Source organism: Lissotriton helveticus, chromosome 12 (genome assembly GCF_964261635.1).
Source record: "Lissotriton helveticus chromosome 12, aLisHel1.1, whole genome shotgun sequence".
Lineage (NCBI taxonomy): Eukaryota > Metazoa > Chordata > Amphibia > Caudata > Salamandridae > Lissotriton > Lissotriton helveticus.
The window spans coordinates 822,401,236-822,423,815 of record NC_136073.1 but is presented as its reverse complement, the minus strand read 5'-3'; the positions used below and the strand labels follow the sequence as shown (position 1 = coordinate 822,423,815).

Sequence of the window (22,580 nt, the reverse complement as noted above, 5' to 3'; positions counted from 1 at the left end):
GCCAGGTGCGTTGGCTCGTGTGTTCTCCAGGATTATCCCTGTTGTGTTGTTTCCTAGTCTGTCACTGACAAGCTGTGTTGGTGCTTGTTTTGTCCATTATAGCCCTTGGTGTGTTTACTCCTCTCCTCTCCCTAGGAGGTTTGCTTTCTGTGCCCTCCCTGACTGTCACGGGTGTTTTGGTTCCTGCACTCTCCCTGATTGTCCCCGGTGTGATAATTCATGCGCTCTTCCCATCCCAGATGTGTTGGTCTCTGTGTTCTTCATGACATTCCCAACTGTGCTGTTGTGTGTGCTCTCGCCGACAGCCCAGTTGTGTTTGTCCCTTTGGTCTGCTGGATTGTTTCATGTTTGATTCCTGTGCTCTACCAGGGTAATCCATGGACTGTTGACTGCAGTGGTCTCCTGGGTGGCTGCAGGAGGTTTGCTTTCTTTTGCTATTCCTGACTGTGCCAGGTAGTTTGGTTCCTGAGCTTTCGCTGAGAAGCGGGGTATCCGTGTGCTCGCCAGGATAACCCTTGGTGTGTTTTTACTCGTCTATCCTAGGTTTTTGGCCTCTTTGAAGAGTCCCAGGAGTGTTGATTCCTGCTCTCGTCCTGACCGCCTCACTGGTGTTGCTTCCATTGTTGCTCCTGACTGTCCATGGTGTGTTGATCTGTGTCCTCTCCAGGGTAACCCCTGGTGGGTTGTTTCTTGTGCTCTCAGTGCCAAAGCAGACTGGAAACTGTACCCTCCACGATAACCCTTGGTGTGTTTAGTCCTGTTCTCTCATTGTTGGTGTGAAATATATTGATTCCTGCACCCTTGTGTTTTCAGGTATGTTGGTTTCTCTGCTCATCCTACTGTTTCAAGGTGTGTTGGGTCCCGAACGCTCTCCTCTCTTTCCGTATGTGCCTGCACGCGAATATGTGTGTGTGTGTGTGTGTGTGTGTGTGTATATATATGTGTGTATATATATATATATATATACACACACACATACACTTTAGTCCAACTATTTGAGCAAATATTCATTTAGTCCGTTGATGTCAAGTTAAGCATAGTAAATGTATACTTGTATAAATATATTTACCTTGACAATATTCTGATAGTCAATATTTTTGTCAAGATATTTGTGCTCCGTATTCAAAAATACAAATAATTCTAGGTGTCTCGGTTCCTGTAATCGCCTTGACAGGCACAGGTGTTTTAATTCCTGTGCTCCCTTGACATTCCCGGGCGTTTGTTCATGTGCTCTCCCTGATCTAGCCAGGTGTGTTGATGCAGAGCTGTTGCTGATACTACCAAGTGGGCTGGTTCTTGTCCTCTCGCTCTCGTAGCCGTGTAGGTTCTTGTGGTCTTCGAGATGGTCTCTGGTTTGTTGGTTCTTGTACACTCACTGGTCCTTGCGCTCTCCATCATATATCCAGGCGGATTGATTCCTGTGATGTAGACAAGAGTCAAGCATGTTGGTTCTTTAGTTCTTCTTGACAGTCATAGCTGTGTTGGTTGCTGGACTGTCCGTAATATATTCAGGAGGTAGGTGGTTCTTCTTCCTCACCAGTCTCAGGATGTGGCAGTCCCTTTGCTTTCTGTCCTATTTCCAAGTGCTTTGTTCAAGGTTCTGTCTCTTGTATGTTCCCGTCGCTTGCCTACTGTTCGCTCTCTCACAGACTCAGGGTAGTTGGTTTCTGTGCTCTCTTTGACATCCTCATATAGCGCCGGGAAACCTACGGGTAGCTGAGCGCTCTACAAAATCAGATATAATAATAATAATAATATGTGTATGGTCCATGTGCTCTCCTTGATATTTCAGGTCCTTGGCGTTGATGTGCTCTGTCTGATATTCCCAAGTGTGTTGGTCCATTTGCTCTCCCTCATATTTTCATATGTTTGGTTGCTGTGAACTCAATGATATTTCCATGTGTTTTGGTTCCTTAGCACTCATGATTGTCCAGTTGTGTTGATGCCTTTGCACTCCACGTTGCTCCCCATTGAGTTAATTCCTGTTTTCTCCTTGATAGTCCCAGTTGCATTGGTTGGTGTGCTCTCCCTAATATTTCTAGGTTTATAGGGGGTTATGTGCTCCCCTTGATATTTCTTGATGTGGTGGTGGTCTTTCGGCACCCACTAATATTTCCAGAGTCGTTAATTGTTGTGTGCTCACAGTTGGTGCTACTGCTTGTATTCTTAGGTGTCCTGTCTACACTCTGATAATCCTACGTCTCATTGTCCTAAGTGTGATGGTTTATATTATTTTAATACTCCTGTGTGGGTTCCTACCATATTTGGTTTTTGCCGGCGTGTTTCGAGTCATTCACTCTCTACTTGGTTACCGAGCTGTGCTTGATTTCCCAGGTGTTTTTGCTTCCATTATTGGGTGTCCTTTTCCCAGGTGTTAATTTTTGTGCTTTCTTTTATGTACCACTGTTGAATTGGTTCATGTGTTTTATATTAATGTTCGCCAAGATGTTCTCCTTCTCTCTGCAGGTCACAGGTGTTTAGGTTTTTACACCTTCTCTGGCATTTTCAAGTGCGTTAGCTATTCTGTGTATTGATATTCCCTGGTGTGTTGGTTCCTGTGCTCCAGCCAATGCCTAGAGGTGTTCACCTTCTCTGGCATTTTCAAGTATGTTAGCTATTCTGTGAATTGATATGACCTGGTATGTTGGTTCTTGTGCTCTAGCCAATGCTTAGAGGTGTCCACCTTCTCTGGCATTTTCAAGTGGGTTAGCTATTCTGTGTATTGATATTCCCTGGTGTGTTGGTTCCTGTGCTCTAGCCAATGCCTAGAGATGTTATTGCTGCATTTCACGGCTTTGTTGCATTCTATACCTGTTGATGTTAGCAGGGTCAGGTGTCTTACTTTCACTGTTCTCAGACATTTCCTGGTGTGTTGGTTCCTCTTCCTACTGATGCTCAGGGGTGTTCTTGTTCTCCCTGCTGGTAACAGGTATGTTGGTGTCTGTGCTATCTGATGTTGGCTGGTGTGTTTGTTCCTCTACTCTGATATCCCCAGATTTGTTGGTTCCTGTGCTCCAAATGTTTTCTTAGCTCTTCAATGGCATGTTGGTATCAGAACCCCCTCTGATGTGTGCAAAATGTTTTAGCCCCTTTTGCTCAGTAGTGTCAGTAGGTGTGTTGTTTTCTGTGCTGTTTCTTATGTTCCCCGGTGTTCTTATTTGTGTCGCCGGTACACTTCACGGGAATGTTGATTTCTGTGCCATCTCTGACACTACTGGTGTATTAGTTCCTCTGCCGTCGGATACCCATAGTTGTGTTGATTCCAGTGTGCTTCCTGATATTCCCAGACGTTCCTGTTCTCTCTGCTGTTCACACGTATTTAGGCTTCTTTACATATTTGCTGGTATGTTGGTTGTTCTCTTGTCTGATATTCATAGGTGTGTTGGTCCCTGTGCCTTGCTCATACTAATGTTCCCTAATGTTCCTGTCCTCGCTGCTGTTAACAGCCATGTTGGTTTCTGTGTCCCCCCTGATGTTTGCAGGCGTGTTAGCTCTTCTACTGTCTGATATTCATAGGTGTGTTGGTTCCTGTGTTTCTGCTGTTTCCAGGTGTTCGGGTTCTCACCGCTGTTCACAGGTATGTTGGTTTCTGTGTCCTCTCAGGTGTGTTAGTTCCTCTGCTTTGTGACATCCCCAGGTGTGCTGGTTCCTGTGACCTTTCTAATGTTTCCAGGTGTTCCCCTTCCTGTGGTCTCGGTGGCTCCTTTGCTTTCTCTGGTATTTCCATGTGTGTTGATTCCTGTACACTCTTGTGTTTGCAGTGGTACTGGCTGCTGTATTCGACGTTATTTCACCAAGTGTGTTTGCCCCTTCACTCTCTTTTTTTGCTTGCAGAATTGGTTTATTTTGCTTGGTGTTTTGGGTACTCTGTCCCCCCCCCAAACATCCCCAGCTGTGGTGTTTCCTGATGTGTGCACTCTGTCCTAGTGATGTGTGCTTGGTAATAGTAACTGGTGGTTGTGTGTTACAGTTTTTCATTGTGTACCTATGCTGTAATTATGTACCCTTAACTGTACCTCTAATATACATTAATTACTCTCTTTATTGGCCTTGTCTGTGTGTGATGCAGGCTGTAATCCTCTGAGGCACAGCGTTCTTGTGAGACATATTTTGTACTTGTGATCTGTGGTGTATATTTGTGACGTGCATTGTCCCTGAGGTGCCCGCTGGGTACAACAGATGTGCACAATATACCTGCAGGGTGCATTGTGTACCTGTGACTGTCATTGAATGGCTTTGTAGCGAGCGCATTGTACACCTTTACCACGCGTTGTGTTGTTGTGTACCTGTGATATCTCACGAGTGCTTCCCATTTGAATTGTGTGCTTCTGACATTCATTGTGAGCCTAGGATGTACAGACTTCACCAGTGGCATATATTGTCTACAAATGTATCCTGTTGTGAAGTTGTTGTGTACCTCACCTCTTCGTTGTGTGCCTGCGATTCAGTGTGTACCTGGGCCATGCATTCTGCGTATGTGACGTGGATTGTGCTCCTTTAAAGAGTAGTGTGGCCCTCTAGTGTGCATTGCACACCTCCTGTGTGCATTGCGTGCCTGATAAGGGTGTGTGAAGTAGGTATTTTTACGACAGTCGAAAAGGCTAAGGAAATCTTTACAAATGTGTGTAGTTTACAAACTTGCATTTTGGAACGTCTTTCCGAAAATCATGGCTTTTGTGACAGTTGATGTCACATATATACTTTTAAGGCTAAAAAAATGGTTCTGCAGGAAATATATATTGCAAAATATGAAGAGTTCGCCTCTGCAAAGCTCCTGTGCCCAAAAAAGCCAACAAAATGCAAACTTACAGGGAAATATTCTGCATGCATTTTACTGCGTGAAGCTAACGTAAGACAGGACACACTATGTGTTGTGTTGTAGTGTGCATAGATGCAGCGCTTCATTTGTGGGGAAAATAGAAGTGTAAAGGCCTAAAGTATTTTCGGGAGCCAGGCGCAGGTGCTGCCGAAAGCCAGACATGCCTGAAACCAGGGCTAGCTAGTCTTGACCTCACCTCTTCTTCTTTCTTTCACACCTCATATCTACGATGGATATCGTCTGTCTGTGATATTCAATCAACCTGTGATGTGCTTTCTGCTTGTGTGATGACTGTTATGTATGCTAGGCCTGGGCGTGAAATTCTGTTCTGCTTGCGGAGTTTTTTCCACCCAGTGCTCCCTGTAGCGCACACTGTTCCAAAAAACCACGCAGCAGAGGGGTTTTTTTGCCCACGCTCGCCAACATTAAATTGCCGAGCGATAAAAATCTTACTCCAGACCACCTCCCGGCGAGATTTTTCAACAAAGTCGGTCGCAGATGGCCGCTACCGCTCGCGTTGAGAAACCTTCCATTCTCGTTGGGGAATCTGCCACTCGTGTAGGACATCTACTCAAACGGCAGAAAGAAGCAACGCCCTTTTGCGCATGGTGTCGTTCGCACTAATTTTCCAGAGGTGGACAAACACCCGGCACAAAAATTAGCGAGAACGGCATGACCTAATGCACTCCGCCACTTCCGGAACTCTGCGTAGCGTGGCAGAGTTTTTTGGTAACTTTGCAGAATTCCTCTAGGCAGAACTCCGCCCAGGCCTAAGTTGTATGCACGATGAGCATTGCATGCCTGTGAGGTCAGTGTATAACTGTTTTGCGCCTAGCCTACATACTCAGGGATTTGTGAAACTGCGCTGTATATATGAGATGTGTATTACACAACTTTGGTGTGTGTTGTGTGCCATGGGGAGTATTTTGTGCCATTTATGTGTATATTGTGGGATGTGATGTTTTGGTGCTTGCACGGTGTGTTATTTATTTGAAATGTGTTTTGTGAGCCTGTGATGTGCATTGCCTGTTTGTGGTGTTTATTGTATAGATGTTCTCTGCATTGTATATAACTTTGGAAAATGCCCCTTTGTGTTTCACTTGCCTGTTTTTACAGGTTTTATATCTGTGATTTGATATGTGTGCCCAAGATGTGCCACCTGAACACATGAAGTGACCTGCCCACCTGCAAAGGACATGGATGACTTGCATCGGGCGGTGTGTCCCTGTGACGTGTAGGGTTTATTTGTGGTGGGTGTTGTGTGCCTCTGATACACACTGTGAACCAGTGTTGTTCATTGTTCACCTTTGATGTGTTTGAAGGTCTGTGTTGTGCATGGTATATTTGTGATGTTTGTTGTGTGACTCTGTTGTGCATTACGCCCAGTCATCTATGTTGTCTTCACTGTCTTGTGTTGTCTAGCTGTGAATTAATTGTGCGGGTACAATGTCCCATGTGCGCCGCAGGTGCGTATTGTATACATGTGCCCTACACTCTGGGTCTGGTGCGCGTTGTGTACCCGTACCGTGCATTGTTAATATGTGGTGTGTGTTGCGCAATTGTGATGCGCCTGTGACACCAGCGATGTCCATTGTCCACCTTGATGTGCCTTGAGGCTCTTTGTTGGGCCTCGTATACCGTGATGTGTGTTATATTGTGCATTATGATGTGCATTCTCTGTCTCTGAGTTAAATTATGTACCTGTGAATACATTGTGTATCTGTGGTGCGCAATGTGCCCTTCTGATGTTCACTGTGTGCCTGCGCTCTCCACTGTGAGTCTGCAGTGTGCATTGTGTACCTGCGATATTGTATTGTTTATCTGTGATGTGTGTTTATCTGTGAAGCGCATTGCGAACGAGGGAGGTTCATTGTTCAGACCTGGCTATAATATCTGTTGTGTTACTCTATTGTGCAATATATCCCTATGTTATATTCTGGTATGTTATTTTATTTTTATATAGCGCAAATCACCACTGGTCTCTAAGCGTATTGTGTCTACAACTGTGCTGCGCGATGTACCTGTGAACACATGGTGTATCTGTGGTGTGCAGTGTGCACCCTGCTGTGTATTGTGCATCTGTTCTCTTGAGTCTGTGGTATGCACTGTGTACAAGTGAAGTTCTTTGCATACTTGTGGTCTGCAATATGTGCCTCTGATGAGCGTTCTTTACCTGCAGGTTTGTGTTACCAGCATGGCGTACCTGTGACGTGTCATGTACGTTGTGCTTTGTGTACCTGTGACTCTCTGGGTGTGGCTGAGGGATGCATGTTGGATGTTGGTTAACAGCGTGTTGCATTTTGTGTTGTCAAGTGTATTATGGCCTGTGGCGTTCAGTGTCTACCTGTGACGTCATTCCCTGTGACTTGCATTGCAGTTTCGGGCCGCTTATTGTTTCATTGTAAATTGCACTATTTTACTCTGGTATGCCCTTCATAATTGTATTGTGCATTGTGAGGTAGATTGTGAAATGTTAACGTGCATTGTGTACCCGTGGTGTAGACGGCACGTTCTTCTTGTGTGTGTAGCGCCTAAGTTTGACCTGCATATTTTATCTGTGACCTTTGGAGCGCTCTTCTGACATACGTGGTTCACGTGTTATGAGAAGTCGACACGTTTATTACCCCTAGTTTATCTGTGAGTGAATACTTTTTCACGTGCATTGATTTCCTGTGACGTGGATTGATAACATTTGATGTGCACCGTTTACCTTTGCGCCACCCGTGTGACGTTGTATTTTATTTGCTTATGTGTTGTTAACCCGTGGTGTGCATTGTCACATTTTGACATGCTTTTTTAGCTGTGACTAGCGGTGAATCGTTGACCTACCTTGTTTACTTGTGACGTGCGACCAACATGTGCATGACTTACCCGTGTGCACTGTGCACTGCCTAATTTTGGGGTGCTTTGTATATCGAGGCGCTTTATTGCGTGCCACTGATGTGCATTGCACTTTTCGATTTATGATGTTTATCTGTGACGTGACAACGTAATTTTTGCGTCCCTTATTTGGCTGCTATATATATTGTATGATAGATGTCTCCCGCGCGCGCCTTTGACAGACTCTACTCTTTTGACGTGCGTAGTTTTAATGTGACGTGCGTTGTTGTTTACATCTGTTGTAAAACTCAGTGTAATCTGTTTGCTGCAGCTTGCTTTGCACCGGAGTCTAATGCCTTTTCTCTCCTTGCAGGATGTGCGTTCCTGACGTACTGCGCCCGAGAATCCGCCCTTAAAGCCCAGAGTGCGCTGCACGAACAGAAGACATTACCGGGGGTAGGTGGCCTCACGGCTTCTTCTCTTGACGCTAAAGTTCTCTCGCAGGCTCACTATGCTGTGTTTCTTCCCTGCAGATGTATATATGCTTGTTTCTGTATGTGGGCCCCGAGCCATGTGTACACTCTGTCAACCTTTCGCTTATGTGCTTGCATGCACTCTATCTATCTATCTATCTATCTATCTATCTATCTATCTATCTATCTATCTATCTATCTATCTATCTATCTATCTATAGATATATAGATAGATAGATAGATAGATAGATAGATAGATAGATAGATAGATAGATAGATAGATAGATATGGATATATTTTTTAAAGGTTTATATAGCGCGATCTAGACTCGCGACATCGTGTATCAGAGCGCTTAACATAGCACCAGTTGCATTACATGAAGACACATTCATTTTTGTTAGGCACAGGGAGATTAAATGATTTGCCCAGAATCACAGGTTGTTGAGCGTCGTTGCCGAGACTCAAACCCAGTTCCCCAGCTTCGATGTAGGCCGCTTTAACCGTTAGGCCACTGTAGGGGCCTGTGTTTGACCTAATGGTCACAGGTTCGAATCCCGGCAGGTCCACTCAGCGTTTCATCCTTCTGAGGTCGACGAAATGAGTGCAATTGAGTTGGGTGGCAATAAACATCTTTTATTCAGCGCCTAGATACCCTTGGTGAACTTGTGCTTTACAAATTCACATTTTGTTATGTGAGCAGCGTTTCTACCTTCCCACTCTCTTATGATAAACCAGTGTGGAGGGGGACGTACACAGGCCCGGACTGGCTGTTGCGGGGACCGGGCAATCCCCCAGTGCGCCGCAAGGGTGGGGGCCGGTTTTGGGCCCTGGGGACCGTTTTTGCAGCATAGCTGCAAAATCGGCCCTGTAACAAAATCGGCCGATAACCGGCCCCGCCAAAGATCTCGGTCGCACCTCCAGGGGGCCGGCCGAGCACTTTGCCAGGGCCGGTTTTGGTTCTCAGTCTGGCCCTGGGCGTACAGGAAGGCCAGCTATCACATGACAGGAAGTACAGATGTCACATGACAGGAAGTACAGATGTCACATGACAGGAAGTCCCGAAAGCAGACTTGCCTAACCCCACAGATGCCACGCCCTCTTTCATATCTCAGGAAGAGTGCATGACATCTCAAGATTTTTGTGACTGTAGAATGGCAAGTAGAACATTCCACTGATGCTTGAAAGTGATTGGCTGTGAAGGTGTTGCCGGCCAATCATAGGCAGGGTAGGTGGAGTTTCTGAGGCAAGATTTGCTGGCTCGCATCCTGTTGCGGAATTGAGACATGCATTCGGAGAGAATGAAAGCTGGGGAGACCCCAAGGGACCTCTGCTCTGTGATTAGATGTGCCACACAATGATCAAAAGAAAAACAGGCCTGGATTGGCTGCCATATGCCAGCTGTGAGTTCTACCGAAGAACTACAGCAAATTGCAGTTCCAGCATTGGGATGAGTCCGGCGGTTGAGATCTGTTACTTTGGCTTGGCACGTTACTACTTTCTGCCTCATTCTAGGTGTCTCACCAGAAGCAGGCGGTAACTCCAGTGTTATAATCTGCTGTCTTTCTCCTGCCTTCCCAGCCCTCCCCTGCTGACGTGTGAGGTCATAGAATTTCGGGGTGTTGTTGTGTGGCTAGATAGGCAGAGAGATGACTGAGCAGAGAGAAAAGCACACCTACCCGGTGGGGCACACCTGTAATTAACCTGTAATTTATTATCATTTTGAGTTTTATATAGCGTTAGCGAGACCCGAAGGTATCAGAGCGCTTTACATATAATGTGCCACCCTCTACCATATGCAGCAACCGTGTTTGTGACCCGTAGTATCTCACGATGTCCCATGTCCGTATTGTCTTGCCCATGCAAAGTTCTCCAGGTACAACCTGTAGGAACTTCCATGGCCAAGAACCCATGGTCAACTTGAGTTCAACTTGTAATTTGATATTGTGATTTCAACATGACTATGGGACATGCATTGGGGCAATCCCTAGGCGGGGCTGATCTTTCCACCCAGCTCTCTGCGGGCCATTAACAGGCTTCCGTGCTATGTAGCCCAGCCCTGGTGCAGGCTTAGGGGACCGATGACCCCATATAACTGCACCGCATACCCACCAGAAGCACCACAATCATCTTAAGGGGCTGGGGCTAGGGGTGATTTATAGCCTGGATGCTGATGAAACTAGATGGCTGCTGGGATGAGATTGGCTGATGATCACATTAACTGGAATCGAAGATTGCAGGGGAGCTGGAAGCCTTCTGAAAGCTGATCTAATCAGGAGTGACAGATGCAGGATGTATATTATTGCTTTCTTTCCCGCTGCATTATATTTGCAATTCATTTTGTACACTGATGCTGCAAGGTAGCAGCTTGTTTCTTCCAGGCGGCTGTTTGTTCGCCAAAGGGGGAAGCTGTGGTGGCCCTTCCGTCCACTGTTTTGTAGTAGTTGCAGGCATTAAACTTGGTCAATAGTTACATGGCCGAGAAGCAACTAGCACTAGGATGACTTCTAGGCTTCCTCGGTCCGCATGTCCACTTCCTCGCATGTTGTCCTTCCTTTAAGCCTACGCTACTGTTCTTCAATAGTGTTACAGGTATTAATTGCACTTATGCAACTATTGACAATATAATGACTTGCAGGTTTTCTTTTCCCTTCCCTTTTGTGCCTTTATATGACCCATTATTTAGGCCTACACGCCACTGTGAGTCAAGTGTTAGAGGTGTAAAACATCATCAAAGTTAGAGGTGGGTGATAAATTCTGCTCCACCAGCAGAGTGGAGTTTTGCCCACTCCACATTACGGAGTTTTTTCTTGCGCGGCTCACCAATGTTAAGTTAGCGAGCGAGAATTGGCATCCCTCGCAGTAGCGGCTGCTACTGAACAGGGGTGGTGAGATTGGGGCGGGGAAAGCGAAGAGGGGGGAAAAAAAGATAAATAAATGCACTTACCTTTGGCCGGCCAGCACCGCCCTTCCTCAGTCATCTCCAGTGGCAGGAAGCACACAGCCTCTCAGAATCCCCCAGCCAATCACGATGCTGCATATTGATGGAGAATGACTTGATTGACAGCGCTAACTAAGATAGAAAACACACAAGGAGTCACTAAGGGGCGTTAAATGCAACTTTTACACCCATTTTTTTTTACGGAGTTTATATAGCGCGAACTTGACCCGAATCGGGTATCAGAGCGCTTTCCATTGCACCAGTTGCATTACACGAGAACACATTCATTTTTGTTAGGCATGGGGAGATTAACCCCCACATGCATCATTGTGACATTTTGCACTTCCTAATTTGCGAAAAATAAGGAATCGCAAATTAAGAAGTGCAAAATGCTATGCATCATTATTTTCGGTATTCATTTGTGATTCGGTAAAAATTGCAATTTTTACTGAATCCCAAATGAATACCGAATTCTTAAGTTAATTTTCGCAATTCCCATTGATTCCTATGGGCCAAAAGGCCCATAGGAGTCAATGGGAAGGCATTAGCAAATTGCGAGTGGCACTTTGAAAATTTCATGGGTGCAGGGGGGGTCCAAAGGACCCCCCCATGCACCCCTGCAATGTATTTTTCGCATCATGTTTCACACACACATGTCCTAAGGACATGTGTGTGTGAAACATGAATGTTGAAAAAAAAACATTTTCAGCATTTTAAACATTTTTTCCAAATTTACCGAGTGGTTCAACCACTCGGTAAATTTGGCACCCTAATTGCAAATTTTACTCTTTTAAAAGTAATGATGCATTGCTTTTAAGAAATCGCACATCTGCGACTTCTTAAAAGCACCCGCAATTTTAGAACTCGCAAAAATGTTACGAATTCTAAAATTGCTTCATGCATCCCAAAAAGCACTTTTGCATTCGCAAACGGCCGATTTTAAGGAATCGCACCGTTTGCGACTACAAAAATGCTTGATGCATGTGGGGGTAAGTGATTTGCCCAGAATCACAGGATGTTCAGCGTTGTTGCCGAGACTCAAACCCAGTTCCCCAGATTTGATGACGACCGCCCTAGCCGTTAGGCCAACTCCTCTCCCCTAATATCAATATCCTCCGTATTAACTAGATGGCTTTATGTTAGTGGCTGCCAACTAATCCTGCACTGAAACGAGTGGGATTTGCCTAATGTTTTGAATGGGCTCTTAAAACAAGGATATGTGCTAAATGTACTGAAATTTGACCGAAGGCCGGGCGAAAAATGTGGACTGCCACATCAAATCCAGGACAAGCGGTCACTGTACTACAAATGCACTCATTGTTTCTTTCCTATACCTCCCAAGACCGTATGGTAGTTACTAGCCCTTTGCAAAAAAAACAACAAAAACCATAAAATAATTTATGTGCTCTAAAATGCACCTTCCCCATGTAACTTACTGCGTAATTCCCTTGAGTAGTTCTTACAACCTTCCTACACACATCGGTATTATGGGACTAGCTTAAAGTGCTTTAAAATGCGGCGTTTACCAGCAATTTATTACCAATTACTTGTGGGCGGCCTACCAATCCTCCCCGTAGGGTGGAATGTAAACCCTCTCATCACTGACTAATGTTACAGTCCTAATGTGCTTTGCGGCTGTTTTCTGTCTCTCCTTTACGTAATCCTCACTGACATCTCAAAATGTATTACGTGCTAGGAAACATATTGTTGTTAAAATAGTTCATATATTTTTTTGCCAGAGACGGTGGAGAATGAGTGTTGTGGTACAGCGTGTTTGTGTGTGTTGAGATAATGCTGGATGCACAGCCATTTTTTCTATAAACCCACCTTTCAGACAACAGGAAGGACTCAGATGTAGCACTCTTTACTGCCTTGGTGCCTTCCTAGCCAAGCAAATCATACAGAAAGTGCCATTTTCACAGCATGTCTGTTTGTCTGTCTAATTCAAGCATGCAGTGGTGCCTGTATAGGAGCTATGACATGCATGTGTGGTTTACAATTTTCTCTCTGTACTAAGCGGATGGCATGAAGAGAGAGAGAAAGAGAAGTGATTCATGCAGTGAAAAGGATAAAAGAGTGATTCATAGGAAGGAAACAATACTAGATGTTCATAAGGTGACAAAGGGTAAAGAAATGTCTCAGAAAGGTACAGATACAGGACAGGCTTACAGAAGCAGACTCTAAATAGGACAACTAAAAAGGGACTCTAGAGGGAAAGATGAATGAGAGGCTCACCAAAGAAAAAGCATAAAAGAGATTCTCACAGGAATCATAAAGGATAGAGGCCTACAGAAATAGAGTGGGAAAAAAATTCTCTGAAAGAGAAATTGTAAAAGAAAGCCTCTCAAAATTAAAAAAGTAAATGAAGACTTGGAGTAAGTTCAGAGACACAGAAAACGACTCAAAAAGATAGAGTGAGAGACAGCGAGACAGTGAAAGAAATTGAAAAGGCCATGCAGGAATTCTGAACTACCTTTATTGTGAGCAAAATGATCCATACATTACAAATGTTATACAAACTGAGCAAACAAAACCATTGAATGTGGATACATTTAGAAGAATTTGTCTACTCAAACATACAAAAATATCTGATGATCGTGATGAATTATTTCCTTCTGCAGATTGTGTTTTCATGAGTTGCCTGTTGGTTACCTGCACCTATTTTTTCCATTTCAAGCACTGCTGTAACTGCTATTTGTTTGTGCAGATAGTCTGTGTGTGCATTGTGTGTGCATTTGCACATATGTCTTTGCCTGAGTGTGTATGTGTGTAATTGTGTCAGTTTGTGACTATGCATTCCTGGTCCCTGACTTTGAGCATGATGGGTCTAATGTACAGATGGAGCTTGTGGTCAGAACGCCTATGATTACAAACCATGAGTCACAATGGATCAGTGGCATATTGCAATTCACAAACATCTCGCGACTCACAATACGCTATGTGACCCATTTCAATTGTTATGAAATCGGTGTTTAAAATGGACATGCTCTAGTAACAATGATCCACTTTAGTTGGGTACCAACACTGTAAGAGGGATGCTGCTATTACAGTTCTTCTTTGTAACTATGGGCGGCGGGGAGCACAGCTTCCACCAATGCCATTCGCATGATACCAATTTGTTTCTCATGGCAGTCCCGCCCCTTTAAAGGGCCAGGCAATCCAACATAAATGTCAGCTTGTGACTTAAGAGTACAGTCCCATGCAGTTCCCGGTCCTGCATTCCAAGTTGTTTAGGTTGGATTCACAAACCACCTCATTCACCTTTATGGAGCGGGATTTGTTGAATCCGACCAAAATTACATTTTGCACTTTAGTGGATCAGTACCTTCGTCGCGGCATAAAATAATCCCAGGGACACAAATCAGTGGTTCTGCAAGCACACAACACACAACACAGGGCCCTGCACTTCTAGTCCAAAATGCCCTCACACATTTGTGCTCTCACCTTGGAGGCTTGTCTTGCATTGGCAGTTCCCTTGCCCAGTGATTCTGTTCCCTGGAGATGGTGGGAAACAGATGGATCTTTATTATCAAATCTGGACTCGTAAACGCGCTTTACAAGCTGCCATTAAAAGAGCATACACATTTTACTGGAGATTGGTTTACGATTAAATGGGCACGATTTAAATTGCAGACCAGAATTATGGTGCCAGTCCTGCAATGTTCGCCCCAATCCTAGAGCCTGAATTATAGTTGTGTGGTAATAGAAAACATCTAATTTCTGGAGGCAGGATATATATGCAACTGAGAAAATTCTGCTGGTGCGTTCCTGCCTGGATTCAGGTAGTGTCTTAGAAATGGATGGCTTTTCTCTTACCACCTAACTATGAAAAAATATTCCACACCTGTCTACAGGGTTACATCATCTCCGTGTGTTCCGTTGATTGGATGCATTTTTCCCCCTATACTATTCTGGTTGCGTATCATCAACTGCTTGTTGTCCTCTCAATCAGATGAGTTTTTTCCTTCCGTAAAATGTTCTGGTTATACCTGATTGTCTGGGATTTTTTGCTTTACAGAAGAAGGTTGGATTATTTCACATAACAATATGGTGGTAACAAATTGTGTTGAGTTGCTTCGCTCGTGACTGTATGGTTTGGATTCTCCCACCCACTCGTCTAATCATCTTGGATTGTTCACTATGGTTCTAATGTGGTGGATTTTATCTCATGCCCTTCTGTTTGTATTATTTTTGCTTATTTTGCTCTAGGGGAAATCCATTCATGCCCTCTTCTTCTACCGAATAACCGGTCTTGAGTTGGGTAGATCATGAGTTCGTAAGTCAGAATCTTCCACATTCATTACTGGTCATCTCAATTTTGGGTGGTTTGCTTTAATTGAGGTTGGCTCTATTGTCACCATACTCTACGCTTCTGCGTCCTTGTCATCGGCTGAATTGCTGTATGGCTGGTGGTTTAGATTTCTCCACGAGCGACACTCATTATATAGACTCTCTTCTGATTGTCATCGGCTTGATTTGTCTTATTCCAGATGAGACCGAATTCTTCAAACTCTCTTCTGGGTTCATATCTTAATATTTCGTTGCTTTTCCACCATGAATTGAGTTTTGTTTATTCTTAATGTGCATAATGCACTACTGGTTTACCTTCGACATGTTGGGTTGGATTAATTGACGGATGCTTCAAGTAGTAGGACACATGACTGCGTTTTTAAGTGCTCCGCCCTTAGTGGTTTAACATTTTTGTGATTGCATTGATTTTATTATCCTAGTTTGGATATGTTCTAGGACACAGATGTGTTTTTAAGTATTTTAACAATTTTATGTACGTTTGTACTTTTATGGCAACTTGTGTAACTGAATAAAGTTTTGAGAATTGAATCGATAGTATGACACACAGAGGTTAACGCCATCCCTCTATTCGGAGCCACGAAGGAATTTCTTGCCCCTACTCTGCAGACACAGCGCTTGGATTGCAATCCCGTGTGCTCTGCTTTGGATGCGAAGGGGATGCTGTGCTTGCCTACTGATGCAGGTATAGAGCGAAATGATATGCCCTTACCTAGGGCAAGGCAGGGCTCTTCAAGCCCGTTATACCCATAAGGATACAGAGGAGAATGTCTAACTTCTACTTTAGTCAGGACGCAGATGGAAATTCAAGGTTCAGCTACCGTAAAAGATACAGAGGGGATTTTACGCTTCTCACCTAGGACAAGGATGGATGGCAAAGGGAGATTCGAGGCACCCTAGCCACAACAAATGTATGATGGTACAACGCAGTACATAACACCGCAGTACCATCACAACGCAGCTTTTACAACGCAAGTCGTTACCAAGACTTGCGCTGTAGGGTGCTGGACTTAGGAATAGTATGATTTACTATTCCCACTCCAGCCTACGTACAGTAGGGAAGGTGTTGGAATAGTAAATCACACTATTCCTTAATCTAGAGCGCCCTCCAGCGCAAGTCGTGGACTTGCGTTCTAAAATCCACATTGTAATGGTACGGCGGTGTTATGACCGCGTCGTAATGGTTGTTTCCCGCCACAACATATTGGGAAAATCCAGGCTCCCTAGACAGGACACATAGGGAAACTCCATGCCAAACTACTGAAAAGGTGACAAGTGGTAATTCTGTGCTTCCCACCTAGGACAGAAAGAGGGATTCTATTCCCAGCTATTCAAGTGGACACCGCAAGCAATTTCAACGGCATTATCCAAGATATGGAAGAAAGTCCCATGCCCTCTAGACAAAACACAGAGGGGGACTCCATGCCCAACTACTGTAAAGATGACAAAAGTGATTTCTCTGCTTCCCACCCAGGACAAGCAGAGGGATTCTGACATAAGTCTCCTTGGCCAAGCCACTGGAGCGGGGCGATATCCTTCCTCAGCCGTTCAACACACTCAGATATTCCTTGCCAAACTATCTAAAACACAACCGGGAATGCTCAGTTTCACACTTGAAACCGGACGATGGAGTCCAGTCAATACAAAGCTTATTGTGTAGATTACTTAAAACCAAAACAATATAAAACATTAAAAAGGCATATTTGGCTAAGAAAAAAAGAAGGATGGGTCCGTGCAGTGGCTGGCACGCGGTGCCCAAATGTAACATTCAAGGTATGAGACAGTTTAAATTTAAAATATTTGAGTATTTAAAAACTGTTATAAGGAAGCTAGTTCAATTATTTAAACAAGAAATATATATATATTTTTTTTAAATCAACCGCAAAGTAAAGTAAATGCATGACGGATGTTAAAGCTTAAGTGCAAGGAGGTCAAACATTACTATGCTTAATGGCGATGGAGTCCATTTCCCTCCATTTATGATTTGACGTAGAGGCAGTCCATACTCCTAGTCAGGACACAGAAGGGAAATGCAATAGGAAAGGCGAGGCAGCGCCACCGGATGTGACGCACTGGACTCCTGCTCCACTGTGATTAACAGCCCCCTGAACACGCGTTGACAGACCCGCGGGTGCTCACCAGACCGGTCCAATTGAAGAAAGGTCAGAGGACACCCGGGAGCCGTATGAAACCCGCCGCACGAAGGCGGGTGGTTACTGGGGCATTAAATGACCCTCGGAGGACAGCTGCAGCCGTCCACCCAGAAAGCCGCCCCTCCTTGTTAATCCACTCAAAAGGAAGGGTGGCGGGTTGGAGCGTAAGTGACGCACGCATTCTGTCAGGTGGCAGATGCCCTCCCGTTGGGCAAAAATGCAAGTGTCTGTACCGGAAATTACTGGCAAGCAGGGCGGACTGGCCACTCGGCCACTCTGGCATTTCTCGCACCGCTGAGCTGGAGGGCTGATTTCAGATCAGGGTGGGCTGCTTCGACCCCATCATGGTCCCGTTCTAACCATGGCTTCCTGACAATTTGGGGCTGGTGTAAACATTCTGCCAGGGCTGGTCTTGGTTTCCAGTCAGGCTATGTCAGCAGAGAATAGTTTGACGGATGTGATTGATGGAATGCTGACAATGCAAACATTCTCCTCCAGTCAAGAGATCTGGGTTAAATAAATTTCTTTTGCCCACTACACCACCCTAGTTTTGACCCAGCCATATGCAAATAAGTCTTGACCCTGTGCCTCATGGGAACAGTCCAGACCGAACTGCCAGGCCGGTCCTCCCTGGACCGGAAACAAGCATCCTGGGACCCGTTTCAGGGTATGTCACCCTTCTTCAGCCACGCTAGCCTGAATCCCGTGGCACAGTGAGCAAGGGACCCACGTCTGGGCATACCCATCCCACTTAGGGCGAAAAGTATTACTGCAAACAAATGATGGACAGAATGCTGACAATGCAAACATTCTCCCCCAGTCAAAAGATATGGGTTAAATCCATCGTTCTTTTGCCCACTACGCCACCCCAGCTTGGGCCCAGCCATATGCAAATAAGTCTTGACCCTGTGCCCCTTGGGAACACTCCAGCCCGAACTGCCAGGCCAGGTCCTCCCTGGACCGGAAAGTAAACAAGCATCCTGGGACCGGTTTCAGTTTGACGGACGGGCCTAAGGGGGAAATACTCTCACACAAGAGATGCGACTGACTCTTCCCCAACCCTACTGGATTGTCGGAGACGCAAGCTCATGAAGAATTCCCCCTATTTCCACGTGTGCTGTGGGGATGAACACTGCTGTCGGTGCCCATTAAATGACATATCCCACTTAGAAATGGGATCGCCTCTGCGTGATCTCTCCAGTCGGCGCCTCGATCGTGGTGCACGTTTCCAGCCGTCTGGCCTTCTCTTAAGACACACACCGCCTGGTTATGAGTGACAGGTTACATGGTGACCCCTGAGATCACTATCATAGGACGTGCGCTGTTCATGGCACCCAGGAATTACCAGGGGCACTAAAGATCGAACCGTTCGTTAAAAGCTGGCAAGTTTTTCAAGGTGGGGAGGCCTAGTATTTACCGGACACGGGAGTGTTGGTGCATTATGCACTGAAAACCGTACAATCTCCAAAAAGTGGGAATATATAACCACTATCGCAATCAATAAATTCCACACCTATGTGTTGAATTTTTTAGCAGCCGTGATAATTATTGCCACCCCAGGGGGGTACTTGTAATCTGAGAGGAATGTGTCTGAGCACTAAATAGAAGCTTTATATGTTATGTTATTTTTGTAGCAGATAGTCCAAGGCTTCAAGGCGCTGAAAGGACACAGCACAACCTATGTTTGATGCATTCCTGCTGATTAAAAAAGCAAGGGCCTGAATCACAAAGCCATTTAGTGGGAGATTAAGGCCAGGGGTCTCTCCACGGGGAGAAAATGAAAGGTGAACTCGCACAGCAGGGCTGACTTTAGCCATAGTGCCGGTGCACTGTAAATCTCTATTGGGGAAAAAGCTACATACAGCGACACGTGGGATTACCAGGAGTAAGTCTGGAAGCCTGCGACTGGAGGAGCTTTCCAGGTGTAGAACTGCTGATGGTTGTGAATTCAAGAAAGCTGTAATTCTGCGCCTGTTCCTAGGAGTACCGGAGTAAGGATGACGAGGTACTTCTGTTTTGTGAACCGAGCCCCAACGATTTTAGTTCCTTTTGGAACTCGAGAAAACTGATTTCTAGGTGTAAGGTGGGGAGAAAAGAACCTCAAGGTTTGACCAGAGCCAAAAAAACAGGGGTATCGTCCCGCCAAGGCCTTGTAGAGAGTTGCTGCTGACTTTCTACGAACGAGGTGTCTGGTAGGTAACCAGGGTAGTTAATGCAGAGATGTGGCGGTGCCTTTTCCTTCCCACATTAGCTGGTATTCTTGTAATTGCTACAAGACAGATGCTGTCACCACAGACCAGTGTGACTGGTCTTGAGCACTCACCACTTTAATCCTACGGCTCTCCTGGTTTGAGTCCACCTCTTTCTTCTATCTTCCACCACCCCACGCTTTCTGTACTTTATCTCACTCTTAGAGGTTCATTTTCATTCTTGCTTTCTTTCTTTGTTGCTCTTTTCCTCTCTTTCGATCCCTTCCTCCTTCCTTTCTCACTCCCATGCTTTGGGTCGTTGATGAAAGTAAGCCCCTGTCCCCAAAAGCTGGGTCCCTGTCCACCACCTGCACCCGCTGACGCAAATTTAGCAAGGAAATGCATACACTCAGGTTTAAAATCCTTTATACCTCTCCATCTTCCTGTATCTACTCCAAGCCCTCAAACTATCCTACCAACAAGGAAGCCCTTAATATTCACCTTTCTTCTTCTCAGGCTGCCAGCTTCTGTAGCCCCCTGTCTGTCAGTCTTCTGAGGCTCCATAAAGCTGAAATTCGGACAAACACTGGCAGCGAGCATCAGGCATCCGAAAAGGTTACCTCGGCCTTTGATGCTGCTCAGTCAGGAGCATCACTTAGTCGCCATAGCAACCGAGAAGAGGGTCCTTTGCTGCAAAGAGTGAGCCCCGTGCGTGCGAAGGATGGGTGGTAGGGAAGGCGGGGTGTCTGCGAGCCTGGGTAGGGAGCCAAAGGTTGAGCTGAGGTGGAATGAGAGGGGTGGGGGTGGATTAATGGACGGTGGGGTGGAGAATTTGCAAAGCGCAGAGGCTAGAATCCAGAGAGATGAGTGGCAGGCGTGAGGTGGGAGAGTAGTCTGGGGAAGGTTAGGGAGTCAGTGGCTAAGACTAAGGTATAGATTCATGAAGGTAAAATCCGCTTGCAAAGGGGCAGATTCTCAGAATCTGCCCCTTTGCGACCAGTATTTTTGCATTTGGGATGCATCATCCCAAATTGAAAAATCTCAAAATAAGAAATCGCAAAATGGATGCTTGATGCATCTGGGGGTTAGAGTAGGGAGGATGGATGTCGGTGTGGTGTAGGAAGGTATTGAGAGGTGAAGAGGCTTGTTTTAGTGAAGATGGTGGTGAAATGCAGGTGTTGTGAAAAGGTAGGTGGGTTGTACAGTGAGAAGAGTGCCGTGGAGGTGAAGTGTAGTGGTGGAGACGGGGAAGTTGAAGTATGGTGAAAAGGAGGTGGGTGTAATGAAAGTGGCCTGTAGTGGAGGTAGGTTTGTGGAGTCTGGGTGTGTCATGGCAGAGGTGGCTTCCAAGTGGGGGGTGAATATGGAAAGGGTATAAAAGCTGTAAGGAGTATAAGAGGTAGTGCGCACCGGGTGTATGGTGTAGTGAAGGTGGGGTTTGCTATGGGTTGGCGCCATGTGGGTGGGTTGCGGTGAGGCGAAGGAGTGCAGAGCAGTGGTGTATTTAAGAGGTATAGGGTAAGGCTCACAGGAGCCCCAGTGTTAGTTTTGCTTTTCGATCCGAGCAGCTCGTCGGACGAGGCCGCAGATTGCACTAATTGCCTCCAATGCTTATTTTTGCTTTTTTTTTATCCATCATTTCTGGTCATCGGTGAGTCACAGCTCTAGGCTGACTGTCCCTGGCATCGGTTGCCTCTTGTTTTTGGTGCTGTCACACTCTTCTGATGATTCCTTAAAAGACGGGAAATTTGTTTAATGTATTCTGAATCTATGCGGATACGGAACAATCCCCACAAAATGTTGCACTCATAACACTGTTCCTTGAGCAAAAGTATTGAAGCCCCCGCCAGCCTACTGACCGGAAACATACCCCTTTCTAGGAGTCTCCCAATAGAAATAATGTGTGATAAGTACTTCTTTTTACAGCCGCAGCGTATCCGTCTATAGCATGCTTGAAAAACCCAGATTGGAAGAACTTTCACTGTCTCTTCTGTTCCTCTTTCCGTTGAACATGTCTTTTCTTTTTAAAACCATTCCCAATGTCCACGCTTGTCTCACCCTATGGGAGGTGTTTGCTTTAGGTCCACCTTCCATTCTCCCACAGAAATATTTGTCTTACAGTGTGTAACTATTCAGGGGAATACTATATTCAGAACCCTGTCCCATTATATTAGGCACTGTTCTTAGCAAAAGCAAGCTTTATTTTTTTGGGGAAGCCCTCTTTACATTTCAGAGTGCTTCAGTTTCAAAGGGAAGGTTATTTTTATGAAGGCCCTGAGTTGCCCTGAGTATCTCCTAATTGAGGGAAACTAGGTATAGAAAGATTTTACTTGTCTCTTAGAGTATCTTAATTTGAATTACACCTTTTATAGGATTGCCTTCCCATTTTCTGAGAATCTCTGTCCAAGGAAATATTGTTTTAAGAAGCTCATCCCTTTATCATGGAGTGTCTTTGTGTCAAAGGAACTTTTGTGTTAGGAACCCTTTCTGTTTGCTCAGATTATTGCCCTTTCAAAGCCACCTTTGCTTTAAGAACTCACCACCTGCATTGCCTCTGATTCTCTCCTAAAAGAATGAAGTCTTGCTTTATCCACTTCTTCCATTTGTCCCAATATGCTTCCTCCTCTTTAAGGAAATCTTGTGTTCAGGGAGGTTTCGGAAGGTCTTCTCATTAGTGCATCGTGTCTCCCAATCGAAGAAAATCATTCTTGTAAGGACAACTTTCTTTGCACTGTCTCATTCTATCGGAGGAAGACGTATTTCCCAAAGAAATCCCAACTCTCCCAGTATATCCGTTGCTCTCTAAGGAATTCTTGTAACACAAACAATTCTGCATTTTCCCAGTGACCTTTTTGAAGATTTTTTTTAAAAAATACAAAT

General features: G+C 45.2%; 1 protein-coding gene across 1 annotated transcript in view; it reads left to right on the top strand.

Moving 5' to 3' along the window:
• Window positions 1-22,580, top strand: part of LOC144799527 (CUGBP Elav-like family member 3) — a 211,944-nt gene that overhangs the window by 46,409 nt on the left and 142,955 nt on the right. Inside the window, exon 2 of the mRNA XM_078670896.1 lies at window positions 8,013-8,095. Within this exon, the coding sequence (XP_078527022.1) occupies window positions 8,013-8,095 (83 nt within the window). The remainder of the gene's footprint in view (window positions 1-8,012; window positions 8,096-22,580) is intronic.